Here is a 13,534-nt window from a genome sequence, read left to right on the forward strand (position 1 = left end):
CCCGTTGTAGGTTCACAACAAGTCCAGCTGCCTCTTCAGGAGTAGTGCCCCTCCTCTTGCCACCGTGGTTTGCCTGGCAGGTCACGAGGCCGGGCAGCTCTGAAGAGGTGATTTCTACACACAGGGTGATTGAAAGTGAGGGTCAAACCAATAAGCCTTGAAGCTGAACTGGCTCCCCTTGTTCTGGAGATGGCGCCACTGCACTCCAGCCTGGGCGGCAGAGCAAGACTCTGTCTCAAAAAAAAAAAAGACATGCAAGAGAACTCTTCCTGCCAAAGGCAGGTCCCTCCAACTGGGCATGGCAGGGCCAAGACGGTAAAATGTAGCTTGCTCTGAGCCTGCAACTCAACCTCTGAATCCCACCTGCGCATGATTTGGGTCCCTGCACATGGTATTGGGTGAAAGCAGCAGCTGGGACTTCCTTATGGAGAGAGCCATAGAGGTAATTTACAGAAGAGTTGAGAGTTTTAAGTAGAGTGGCCTCTGTCTGCTATGTCACAGTGACAGTGCCGAGTACAGCCTTGGGAACGATGGCTGAGAACTGGTTTGTAGAAAGTGCAAGGCCGGGCGCGGTGGCTCAAGCCTGTAATCCCAGCACTTTGGGAGGCCGAGACGGGCGGATCACGAGGTCGGGAGATCGAGACCATGCTGGTTAACACGGTGAAACCCCGTCTCTACTAAAAAATACAAAAAACTAGCCGGGCGAGGTGGCGGGCGCCTGTAGTCCCAGCTACTCGGGAGGCTGAGGCAGGAGAATGGCGTGAACCCGGGAGGCGGAGCTTGCAGTGAGCTGAGATCCGGCCACTGCACTCCAGCCTGGGTGACAGAGCGAGACTCCGCCCCAAAAAAAAAAAAAAAAGAAAGTGCAGCCCGCCTTACTTTGACACTTGCCGATGGACGAGTGTAGCAGGCAGGGGGCCAGGACTGCTCTTTCCTCTGCTGACCTGAATGTGGGCTTGGCCGTCATAGTGACTGGCCCAGGGTTGGGTATGGACAGGTAACTTGCACTTGGGATGTAGCTGAAGGTGGCCAGGATGCACCAAGAGGCCATGGAAGGTCCCGTGAGGTGCCAGGGAAGACCCACACCTGCTCGCCATCTTCTGAGTAGGAAGGAGGAGGGTGGCTAGTGGCCCCCCACCAGAGTTGAGGGCTGTGGGCTGTGGGGGCTGGGCTGTTTGGTTCTGAAGGCTTTTCTCCTGTGTGTGTCCCCAGATGAACGACAATCTCCTTGAGAGCTGGAGTGACCTCGACGAGCTGAAGGGAGCCAGGAGCCTGGAGACGGTGTACTTGGAGCGGAACCCCCTGCAGAAGGACCCCCAGTACAGGCGAAAGGTCATGCTCGCCCTCCCCTCCGTGCGGCAGATTGACGCCACGTTCGTCAGGTTCTGAGTCCTCCTTGCTCCTCCTATGGTCCCTCTCCTCGGAAGAACTGCCCAGCCATGGTTTTTTAACCCACCTGTTGCTCCTGAGGTCGTCACTATATCAACAGTCAAAAACCCAATGGCAATAAAGGCACTGAGGATAGCTGACGCGCGATGCCACGCGCCATTTTCAGATGCCATTGCAATTAAACCCTGCCACACGGTCCTCCTGGGTGATTGTGGACAGTTATTGTAGCCACAGAGAGCACATAAGACACGCTGCGTTCATTCACTAGAAATTCCTTTCTGTTTCCTTCTCTCAGAAGGCGGTCACGGTCCCCACCTGGGTTGTGTGAAACAGAGCCTGAGAGTGCTTTACAGGTATTCACGTGCTGTCCGAGTGGCATTCAGGGGCTGGCCCAGCTGGCCCTAGTCCTAGTGTGCAGGGTTCAGGCAGTCCTGACCTGCAACAACTGAGGTTTTTTAGTCTTTTAAACCAGACAATGCTAATTTTTTTTAAATTAGGTAAGTTAAAAAAACATGGGTAAAAGCTAACTCAGCCCTGTGTGCTTGTGTTCCTTAGAGCTCTCCTTTAAAGAGTGCTGGGCAGGGCTGACTGCTTTCATGTGTGCCTGTCAGTTCTTGCCACAGCCCTTGCCTGTGAGTGAAAGCTCAGGTGTGGGGAGGGCATCCCGTGTCCCGGCGGTGCTGTGCTGCTGCCAGGATGCGAGCCCCACTGAGCCTCTCCAAAGATGGCCTCCAAGGATCTGAACCCTTGGCCACTTGTGTAGTGGCCTCCTGTTCTCACCCCATTGTTATTTTGGCTTTTTTAATATAAAATGTACATTGACAGACACCCGAGGTCTGGATTTAATGCTACCAGGGCATCGTCACCTCCCAGGGTCTCAGATTTCTCCTCCCACAGAATGAGGGCCACATCATGTGGTCACCAAGGTCCCTTCTGCCTCCAGGACTCCAGACTCTAGAACCGTCTACTTGAGAAACCAGGACTCTAGAACCGTACTGTCCAGTGTGGTGGAGGCTGTAGTGAGCCACAATTGTACCCACTCCAGCCTGGGTGACAGACGGAGACCCTGTCTCAAAAAAAATAAAAAATTTTAAAAGGCCCCAAATTAATACCCAGCCATCTGTTCTTTAACAGACATTTTTACAAACATACAAAAAATGTGGAAGCAGTGAGAAAAGGTATGCTAAATCCAGCACAATCGTAATCAAAATGCCTTTTTTTTTTTTTTTAAGGAGTCTCACTCTGTCACCCAGGCTGGAGTGCACTGGCGCAATCTCGGTTCACTGCAACCTCCACTTCCTGGGTTCAAGTGATTCTCCTGCCTCACCCTCCCTAGTAGCTGGGATTACAGGCACCCGCCACCACACCCGGTTGATTTTTGTATATTTAGTGGAGATGGGGTTTTGCCATGTTGGCCAGGCTGGTCCCAAACTCCTGACCTCAGGTGATCTGCCCTCGGCCTCCCAAAATGCTGGAATTACAGGGGTGAGCCACCGCGCCCAGCTGCCATTTGATTTTTTGAGACACATTAAATTCTAAAATTTACTATTTTTTCCTTTTTTTTTTTTTTTTCTGAGACAGAGTCTTGCTCTGTCGCCAGGCTGGAGTGCAGTGGTGCGATCTATGCTCACTGCAAACTCCGCCTCCCGGGCTCAAGCGATTCTCCTGCCTCAGTCTCCAGAGTAGCTGGGACTACAGGCACGCGCCACTATGCCCAGCTAATTTTTGTATTTTTAGTAGAGACAGGGTTTCGCCATGTTGGCCAGGATGGTCTCAATCCCTTGATGTCGTGATCCGCCCACCTCTACCTCCCAGAGTGCTGGGATTACAGGCGTGAACCACTGCGCCCAGCTTTTTCTTTTTCTTTTTTTGGCGACCAGGCTCTTGCTGTATTGCCCAGGCAAGTCTCAAACTCCTAGGTTCAAGCTATCCTTCCATCTCTGCCTCCCTAAGAGCTGGGATTATAGGTGTGAGCCACTGCGCCCGACAAATTCTAAAATTGATATGGAAGAAAAAAGTCAACATTGTGGTTCAATTCATTTTGAAAAAGAGCTGGGAGAGATGTTTTCCTACCAGATCCTGAGTGCTGCAAACCCACAGTGAGAGTGTAGGGGAGGCGTGACCTAACAGCACCAAGACAGGGACCCAGGGGACTCGGGGACTCGGGGGCTGGGAAAACCTCAGCGGGGCTGGGGACTCGGGGGCTGGGAAAAGTGTCAAGACAGGGACACCTCAGCAGGGACCCAGGGGACTCGGGGACTGGGAAAAGTGTCCTGGGGTTTGGGAGGGGTGGACAGTGTCCTCGTGGTGTTGGCAAAGTGTGCTATGTGGAAAAATGAACACTGCCCCTCCCTGGCATCACACGCAGGGTGGGCTCCAGAGTGATTGGTGATTCCTATGCAGTGGTAAAACAGAAAATTAGTAGAAAATAATATGGGAGGCTGGGCGTGGTGGCTCGTGCCTGTAATCGTAGCACTTTTGGAGGTCAAGGCGGGTGGATTGCTTGACCTCAGGAGTTCAAGACCAGCCTGGATAACATGGTGAAAACCTGTCTCTACTTTAAAAAAACACAAAACTTAGCCGGGCGTGGTGGCAGCCACCTGTAGTCCCAGCTACTCGAGAGGCTAAGGTGGCAGAATCGCTTGAACCTGGGAGGGAGAGTTTGCAGTGAGCTGAGATCTCGCCACTAGCACTCCAGCCTGGGCAACAGAGTGAGACCCTGTCTCACACCCAAAAAAAAGAAAAAAGAATGTGGAAAGGTGGGTATGTGAGCTAGCAGTGGAGAAGAGCTTAAAACTCCCCAAGGCCAGGTGCCGTGGCTCACGCCTGTAATCCCAGCACTTTGGGAGGCCAAGGTGGGCGGATCACAAGGTCAGGAGTTCAAGACCGGCCTGGCCAACATGGTGAAACCCCGTCTCTGCTAAAAATACAAAAAATTAGCCGGGTGTGGTGGCGGGCGCCTGTAATCCCAGCTACTCGAGGCTGATGCAAGAGAATTGCTTGAACCCAGGAGGTGGAGGTTGCAGTGAGCCGAGATTGTGCCATTGCACTCCAGCCTGGGCAACAGAGCAAGACTCTTATCTCGGAAAATAAAACAAATGAAAAAAACTCCATAAGCACAACTGTAAGACAAGATTTTGATGGGTTTGTTTACATAAAATTTTACATAGAACAAAAATAATGAATAATGCATGAATAATGGCAACAGTAGATTAAGAGAAGGTGTTTGCAGCCTTTAAAATTGGCAAGGCTTACTATTTAGAACTCCCACACATCAAATAAAGGAGACAGGAATCCTGACGGAAACGCAGGCCAAGGGCCGGAGTGGGCCACTCAGAGACCAGGGGCCAGTGGCCTGTGTGGAGCCGCCATTCACAGGCAGCTGGGGTGCTGGCTGCACCTGCAGACAGGAAGGTTAGAAAGCGGGCAGTGCAGGCATCCAAGAGTCCGTCCCCTGCGACCCAGCCACTGTCCATCCAGCAGGGCTCGCATGTGGCCGGGGCGCAGTGCCAGGGTCCTCGCGGAGGGAGCCCTGCACATGCCTCCAGCCTCAGGAGGCTGAACTTGAGTGCGGGCTCCTGACCACCACTACTTGCACCTCCACTAACTACACCCCGAAATATGCCCGTAAATGTTACCAAGATTGGTATAAAAAGTTACAGCCAAAGGAAGATGGTGCAGCAGATTCTGGGCCTGGGCTCTTCCACTGCCTGGAACCCAGCGAGCCCCCTGTGCTGGTTGTCGCAGCTTTTCTGCCTCCCTCCCTTCCTTCCTTTCCTTCAAAAGTAACACAACTTGAAAAACCACCCACCCAAACAGTGACATTTCCCGGGCCGAACCCCTTTAAGTGCTATGCGTGCACGTGTCCCTCAGAGGGCTCCCACTGGGGTGTGGTCACCTCCAGCAGCCGGTCCTGCAGCTCTTGAGTAGACAGCCCTGAGGCCACCAGAGCCACTTTGTCACCAGGAGCAGAGAGCCAGGAGCTCCTGGGAGGTGGCACATCTTCCTGGGAGGGTCCTCGGCCAGTGACTGTGAGAGCCCACAGTTGCATCCAGGTGAGGAAACGCTGAGCCTTGCCTCCCCTGCAGAGTGCCCATGGCAGGCAGAGGCCGCCCTCCACAGGACTTGGGGAGATGGGGCCCCGCCCATCCTCCCTCCCCTCCTGCCTCCCAACTCCTTTCCTGGTTTCTGGAGCACTTCCCCAGTTCAGCCCTTGTCCAGGGATCCATCTCAGGCGCCTGCAGGCCGAGCTTGGCCACAGCAGAGACCTCTCATGCAGATGCCCTGAGGTCCGGAGCCCCAAGGTCCCGCCGCCCAGGCTCTGCTGGTCCTGACAGGGAATCCGGCCTGCAGGGCCTTCCCGCTGTTCCAAGGCACAACACAGGTCCAAGAACAGGGCTCCCTGGGAGGTGCCAAGCACAGAGGGGCATAGGTATAGGGGAGAGCTGCAGCCAGGATGAGGGTCCGCCTGGAGGGATTTCAACAGGAGGAAGGGGGCACCTGGAACAGCAAGCTGGGCTTGGGGCTCCCCAGTGGAGTTGTGCGGGGAGGGCAGGGAGCATGAGTGGTAGGTTCTCAGACCCTGCCGGCACCGAGGAGGAAAGGGGGAGAGGGAGGGAGAGGGGAAGAGGAGGAGCAGGGAGAAAGGATAGCAGGAGAAGGAAGAGGAGAGGGAGAAGTGGGTGGGGTAGGAGGGGGGAGAAGCGATAGGAGGAGGGAGAGTGGGGAGAAATGATAGGTGGAGAAGGAGGAGGAGTAGGGGGGAGAAATGATAGGAGGAGAAGGAAGAGGGGGAAGGTGGAGAGAAAGGATAGGAGGAGGAGGGGGAAGGAGAAGGAGGAGAAGGAGGGCAGAGAGGATGGGAGGACAGCTAGGACCCCTGCTGTCCTTTTGTAGATGGGGCCCTGAGCATGGGATGTGCCTGAGGTCACCCCTCAGGCATTAGCAGAGCCAGCACTGACCTGGGTCTACCAATCTCCCCAGCCCCCAGGTGAAACCCTGGCCCACCACTCAGCACATGCTACGTAACCTCAAGGAGCCTCAGTTTCCCTCCATGTAAACACAGCTTGCTAGGCTGCCTGGCGGGGCTTGCAGCAGAGGTGGCACCTGTGGCTGTTCCTGCGGAATCCCACCTCCCCGTGACCCTCCAAGGCAGCAGTTATGACAGCTGAAGCCAGCCCTGAAATCTCTAAGCAAATAAGGATCCCAGGAGCGCGGCAGCATTTGCATGCGGGTGTGTGAAAGCCCAGCCCAGTGCGCTGCCTCTGTTTGCAGCTCTGAGCCCCACACCCCCTTTTTAAACAAAGATAGATCCTGCTCCAGGAGCCAGGAAGCCTTTCCCTGGCCAGCTGTGCTGGGCCCCTCCCCTGCCTGCTTCCTGGCCCACGTGCAGGCAAGGAGAGGGCATGCGAGTGGCTGCCACTGCCTGGGCGGGGCTCCAAGGGCTGCCCCTCCCCACCCTCTGTCCCGTAGTGGTGCCTGGACTCTACTGCCAAGACCAGGCTCACGTTGAGAGGTGGGCTATGACCTCCGAGGCCTCTTCTGGAAGCCACTGTGCCAGGTGAGGACCCAGCCTAGACGTGCGGGCCACGGGGAGAAGGTGGAGCGTCGGACTCTGGGGAGGCAGGGCGGCACCCCAGCCCACCAGGACCTTCACACACCCTGGCCTGTGGGGAGGCAGTGCCAGGGCCCGCCCTGGTCCCCAGAGCCCCATGGGGCACAAGGAGGGACACACGCTCACTGCGGCTCTGGACAGGGCACACCCAGGGTTGGTTTCCTGCCTGCCCAGGGACTCCCCCATGGAGCAGGTCCCTTCGCTGGGGTGGGGGCATCCCCCATTCTTTCTGCAGAGAGCTCTGAGGAGGGGCCCGCCTGCCCACCACAGCGGGATGGGGGCACGGGGGGCTGAGGGGTGGCCGAAACAGCGGGATGGGGGCGGGGGGCTGAGGGGTGGCCGAAACTCCTCGGGGACTCTCCTCCAGGAACACCCCTTGGTCCATAGTGAGGCTCCCAGCCTGGGGCCGGGGCTGAGTCCTAACACTGAGACCTGGCTTGGGCTTCAGGGGCAGGCAGCGCAGGTGGTCCGCGCTCAGTCTCTGTCTCTCGGGGCCTCTGCTAATCCGAAGTGAAGGGTAGGACTAGAAGGTCACCCCCTCCGACCTCCTGTGGTGCCTCCACGGTCACACCCTCCGGTCATTATCGCAGCTCAAAACGCCAGCCCCAGCTCGAAACCCCTCCCTCCAGGGCCACAGATGTCATGCTCTTGGCCCCGTTTTGCCAGCCCAAGACTGGGAGCCACAGCATCTGTCCTCCCACAGAGACCCCTGGGGCTAAGGTGCGGGAGGAAGCTGGGACGCCCAAGAGGAGTGAGGCCGGGCTCCATCAGGCCCACCTTGCTGGGGAGCTCAGGGCCTCGGGGTCCTGGCATTGGGTCCTCAGGCCATGAGCGAAGGCAGGCGACTTGAGGGGTTGCCTGTCCCTGGCTCACATAGCCCCACCCTACAGATAAGAGAGGGAGGGTTGTCTGTACTCCAGGCCCACCTTTCTGGGCCTTCTCAGGCTCCACTGAGTACCCAGGCAGAGTGGACGGTATTCAGGACTGGGGGACACGGGCACTCACTGGATGGACAGACGGACAGACGCCTGCTGTGCCAGGCCTGCCAGACACTCCCTCCCCAGCACTGGTTTCTCCCTGGAACTAGTGACGGGCTAGGAGGTTCTCCACGTGCTCATGGCCAGGAGTCTGCCGGGCCTGCACGGCCCCATTCTACTCTGAGTCAAGTCTGTAAAGTGAGCTTACTGCAGGCAGTGTGGTGGCTCCAGGGGTGGGTCTCACGCATCTCCTCTCTGACCCCCGTCCCCACCCAACCTTGGCGGGTGCAGGAGCAGGATGCTGCGGCGGCGGGCCCAGGAAGAGGACAACACCGTCCTGATCAATGTGAGCCCCCCTGAGGCAGAGAATAGGGGCCCTTACGGGAGCACAGCCCACACCTCGGAGGTAACACAGCGCCCAGGAGACCGTGGTGCGACTTGGGAGGTCCTCCGCTGCCTGGGTCTATGTCCCCACCCTGGGCCCAGAGCCTTTGGGGGTGGATGGGCATCACCATGTTTCCCCTGCATCCCCTGGCAACCCCCAAGCCCTCGCCACCCTGTCCTCAACACACACAGTCAGATCACCGCCCGCCTGGCCTGGCCTGGCCTGGCTGCAGAGAACTGAGCAGAACCCACTGGTGTTCAGACAGGAGCCCCAGGAGGGTAAGGGGGGCCCGGCCAGGCAAAGGCAAGACCAGGGCAGGGCCCTCCCTGTGGGGCCAGTCCCAGTCAGTGCAGAGCCACAGCAGCACCCAGGTCCATCTGTAGGGCTCCACCTCGTCACTAGAAGGGTATGGATGCGCTGTGAGCCTGTGGGGAGAGGCTGAGTCCCGGGCCTTCAAGGCCATGCTGGTGGCCCTGGCCGTGGAGGGCCCTCTTCCTGGTTCTTCTGGGCCACACATCTGCCCCAGCAGCCTACGGGTGGACATGGGGCCCCTTCCTGCTGCCCCAAGCACAGCTGAGATGAGCCTCCAGGGAGGGGGCAGGGCCTCTCACCTCGAGCATCTAGACACTCTCGGTCGCCATGGCCACCTCTGTCCTCAGGGCCACTTTGGGAGCAGTCCGGCTCCCCTCTGCCCCTGGAGGCCAGCAGGGCAGGCACCCCTGGTCCTGGCCATGCTTCCCGCCAACCTGACCCTTGCCATGGGCCTGGCCTGAGGAGGAGGGGAGCCGGCTGGAGGCCCGGGGCTGGTGGTGCCCTCTGGCCCTGCCTGCCACTCCCCGCACCTGTGCTTCCCCCCGTCAACCTCCACCCCTACCCACCCGCCACACACTCTTCTGTGGTCCTGAGTGTTCTGGGGCAGGGCAGGGACGGGTTGGAGGCGAGGACGGCTGCGGGGTGGGGTGGGTTGGAGTAGTCATCGTGGGCAGATGTTGATATGCTCCTCCATCCTCCGTGCCTTCCAGCCAGGTGGACAGCAAGCGGCCGCCTGCAGAGCTGGAGCTGGGAGCCCTGCCAAGCCCCGGATTGGTGAGCCCCTCCCAGCATCTGTACCACACCCGTGTTGGTCCTGAGGGTGGGGGCACCCCAGTGGTGCAGCAGGCCGGGGGTGGCCTCCTCAGTAACCAGGACACTCTGGGGCCAGTTGCTTGGGGATGGGGCACTGGGGTGAGGGCCTCGGGGTGAGCAAACCATAGCAGGAAGAACAGCAGGAAAGGGGGCTCCCTACTGATGGGGTGGGGCCAGGAGGGCTCTGGAGAGCAGACAGGGCGGCCCCCTCCCTCCTGCTCCTGTCCCCTCTACCATCCTCCAGCTGTTCAGCCACAACTCAGGTCATTTCTGACTCTTATCTCTTGCACTCCACCCCTTTTATACCTTCAAACTCTCTTTGATCCACCCCCAACCCACTGCCTCTGTCTGCCTGGAGCTACCACCGACTCCCAGGGGATTGCACCAGCATCGCCCAGGCTCCCAGCACCCACCCCACCCACCCTGCTGTCCCCTCAGTCCCAGAGAGACCCTAACCTCCTCCCACCAGGATGGCTACTACTTAAAAAAAAATCAGCCGGGTGCAGTGACTCACGCCTGTAATCCCAGCACTTTAGGAGGCCGAGGTGGGTGGATCATGAGATCAGGAGATAGAGACCATCCTGGCTAACACAGTGAAACCCTGTCTCTACTAAAAATACAAAAAATTAGCTGGGTGTGGTGGCGGGTGCCTTTAGTCCCAGCTACTTGGGAGCCTGAGGCGGGAGAATGGCGTGAACCCGGGAGGCGGAGCTTGCAGTGAGCTGAGATCGCGCCACTGCACTCCAGCCTGGGCGACAGAGCGAGACTCCATCTCAAAAAAAAAAAAAAAAAATCATGGCCGGGCGCGGTGGCTCATGCCTGTAATCCCAGCACTTTGGGAGGCCAAGGCGGGCGGATCACAAGGTCAGGAGATCGAGACCACGGTGAAACCCCGTCTCTACTAAAAATACAAAAAATTAGCCGGGCGCGGTTGTGGGCGCCTGTAGTCCCAGCTACTCGGGAGGCTGAGGCAGGAGAATGGCGTGAACCCGGGAGGCGGAGCTTGCAGTGAGCCGAGATCGCGCCACTGCACTCCAGCCTGGGCGACAGAGCCTGACTCCCTCTCAAAAAAAAAAAAAAAAAAAATCACAAGTGTTGATGAGGATGAGCAGAAACTGGCTCACTTGTGCGTTGCTGGAGGGAATGTAACATGGTGCAACTGGAAAACTAAGGAAAACAGCAGTTGCTCAGAGAATTCAGCACAGAGTTCCCATAAGAGCCAGCACGTCCTCCCTGGATGAGCACCCACAAGCATGGGATGTGGGCCCCCGGGAGATACTGTACAGTCGCAGCATCATTCACGGTAGCTGGAAGGCATGCATTCGTCTGCCGGGACTGTCATAAGAAGTACCACAGCCTGGGCCAGGCACAGTGGCTCACGCCTGTAATCCCAGCACTTTGGGAGGCCGAGGTGGGTGGATCACCTGAGATCGGGAGTTTGAGACCAGCCCTATCAATATGGAGAAACCCTGTCTCTACTAAAACTACAAAATTAGCCAGGCGTGGTGGTACATGCCTGTAATCCTAGCTACTCGGGAGGCTGAGGCAGGAGAATTGCTTGAACCCAAGAGGCGGAGGTCACAGTGAACCGAGGTCGCGCCGTTGCGCTCCAGCCTGGGCAACAAGAGCAAAACTCCAGCTCCAAGAAAAAAAAAGTACCACAACCTGTGGGGCTTAGATGGCAGAACTTTCCTTTCTCACACTCTGGGGGCTGAAGTCCGAGGTGAGGGTGAGACAGGGCTGGTGGCTTGGAGGCCTCTCTTTGGCTTTTGCAGACACGCCTTCTCCCTGTGTCCTCACACCCCCGGGGTCTCTTCCTCTTATAAGGACACCAGCTGTCATGGATTAGGGCCCATCCTAATAGCCATCATGGGTCTTTAATGACCTAATCTCCAAATACAGTTTCATTCTGAGGATTGAGGGGTGGGGCTTTGATATACAAATTTTGGGGAAACTTAGTTCAGCCCATATCAGGGTGGAAGCCATCCACGTGTCCACCTACAGACGACTAGGTAAGCAAAATGTGGTACTTCAATGGATTTATTCAGCCATAAAAAGACAGGAAATTATGACACAGGCTACAACGAGGATGAGCCTTGAGGACATTACGCTACGTGAAATCAGCCAGTCGCAAAAGGACAAATGTGATTCCACTTATATGAGGTCCCCAGAGAGTCAAATTCATAGAGAAGGTAGACTGGTGGGTGCCAGGGGCAGGGGCTGGGGAGGGAAGGGGGAGTTGGTGCTTCATGGGCGTAGGGGTTCAGTGGAGATGGATGGTGGTGATGGCACAGAAGAATGTCAGTGTCCTTAGTACCAATGACCTGGACACTTAAATGTGGTTAAGATGGTTTTTTGTTTGTTTGGGTTTTGTTTGTTTGTTTTCATTTATGTTTTTGTTTTTTGTTTTTTGTTTGTTTTTTTGAGACAGAGTCTCGCTCTGTCGCCCAGGCTGGAGTGCAGTGGTGGGATCTCAGCTCACTGCAAGCTCCGCCTCCTGGGTTTATGCCATTCTCCTGCCTCAGCCTCCCGAGTAGCTGAGACTACAGGCGCCTGCCACCTCGCCCGGCTAGCTTTTTGTATATTTTAGTAGAGACGGGGTTTCACCCTGTTAGCCAGGATGGTCTCAATCTCCTGACCTCGTGATCCGCCCGTCTTGGCTTCCCAAAGTGCTGGGATTACAGGCTTGAGCCACCGCTCCCGGCCTCAGTTAAGTTTCTTAGAACAGTTTGATCCATTTAGGATCTTACTTTTAAGCTTTGGGAGCTGGACCAGAGCCGTGTTCATTCTAGGGCAAGCCTAATCTGGCCCACCACTTGATTTTGTTTTCTTTGAGATGGAGTCTCACTCTGTCACCCAGGCTGGAGTGCAGTGGTGTGATCTTGGCTCCCTGCAAGCTCCGCCTCCTGGGTTCAAGTTATTCTCCTGCCTCAGCCTCCTGAGTAGCTGGGACTACAGGTGCACACCACCACGCCCGGCTAATTTTTGTGTTTTTAGTAGAGACGGGGTTTCGCCATTTTGGTCAGGCAGGTCTTGAACTCCTGACCTCAGGTGATCCACCTGTCTCGACCTCCCAAAGTACTGGGATTATAAGCGTGAGCCACCACGCCCGGCCTAAGATGGTTTTTTTAAAATGTAGACAGCCCTTATTTTCTCAGAATCCTCCACACGCCCCCTCTGTGTGTGTGAGGCTTAAGTCATCCTCGCAGCTGCATGCGTGGCCATGGGCCCACCCCTCCCTCCCAACCCCACCAGGCCCTCAGACGACATCTCCTCCCACCACTCCTACCAGAAGCTCCCCACCCTTCATTCCAAGACTGGCACCTCCCAAGATACAATCTTTTTTTTTGAGACGGAGTCTCGCTCTGTGCCCCAGGCTGGAGTGCAGGGGCGCAATCTCGGCTCACTGCAACAACCTCTGCCTCCCAGGTTCAAGTGATCTCTAGCCTCAGCCTCCTGAGTAGCTGGGATTACAAGCACCTGCCACCATGCCCGGCTAATTTTGTATTTTTAGTAGAGACGTGGTTTCTTCAAGTTGATCAGGCTGACTTCTCAAACTCCTGACTTAAGGTGATCTGCCCGCCTTGGCCTCCCAAAGTGCTGGGATTACAGGCGTGAGCCACAGCACCTGGCCTTTAATTTCTTTTTTGCTGCTTTTATGAGATCTTTCCTATCTTTTAGTAGATGTATTCCAAATAGCATTACTTGGAAAATTTCACTGCCTGTGTGTCATAGGTGTATAGAAATTACTTATTTCCCTTTTTTTTTTTTTTTTTTTTTTTGAGACGGAGTCTGGCTCTGTCGCCCGGGCTGGAGTGCAGTGGCCGGATCTCAGCTCACTGCAAGCTCCGCCCCCCGGGTTTATGCCATTCTCCTGCCTCAGCCTCCCGAGTAGCTGGGACTACAGGCGCCCGCCGCCTCGCCCGGCTACTTTTTTTGTATTTTTTTAGTAGAGACAGTGTTTCACCGTGTTCGCCAGGATGGTCTCGATCTCCTGACTTCGTGATCTGCCCGTCTCGGCCTCCCAAAGTGCTGGGATTACAG

At 56.4% G+C, this 13,534-nt stretch overlaps 2 protein-coding genes across 13 annotated transcripts in view; both read left to right on the plus strand.

The window, feature by feature from the left end:
- The window catches only part of LOC105473774 (protein phosphatase 1 regulatory subunit 7), a 36,081-nt gene extending 34,494 nt beyond the window's left edge, over positions 1 to 1,587 (plus strand). Inside the window, exon 10 of the mRNA XM_011727775.3 lies at positions 1,213 to 1,587. Within this exon, the coding sequence (XP_011726077.1) occupies positions 1,213 to 1,389 (177 nt within the window). The 3' untranslated portion in view covers positions 1,390 to 1,587. The remainder of the gene's footprint in view (positions 1 to 1,212) is intronic.
- A 5,156-nt stretch (positions 1,588 to 6,743) lies between these two features.
- Positions 6,744 to 13,534, plus strand: part of LOC105473766 (anoctamin 7) — a 56,262-nt gene continuing 49,471 nt past the window's right edge. For 2 of the 12 annotated variants that reach the window (XM_071073771.1, XM_071073772.1), the window contains exons 1-3: positions 6,757 to 6,949; positions 8,272 to 8,386; positions 9,388 to 9,451. In XM_071073771.1, coding sequence (XP_070929872.1) covers positions 6,795 to 6,949; positions 8,272 to 8,386; positions 9,388 to 9,451 — 334 coding nt within the window. In that variant the 5' untranslated portion in view covers positions 6,757 to 6,794. Of the gene's footprint in view, positions 6,950 to 8,271; positions 8,387 to 9,387; positions 9,452 to 13,534 lie in introns of all 12 variants that reach the window. The other 10 variants (XM_071073774.1, XM_071073776.1, XR_011610225.1 and 7 more) reach the window with 10 other exon arrangements.

Source organism: Macaca nemestrina, chromosome 11 (genome assembly GCF_043159975.1).
Source record: "Macaca nemestrina isolate mMacNem1 chromosome 11, mMacNem.hap1, whole genome shotgun sequence".
In the NCBI taxonomy this organism is placed as follows: Eukaryota; Metazoa; Chordata; class Mammalia; order Primates; family Cercopithecidae; genus Macaca; species Macaca nemestrina.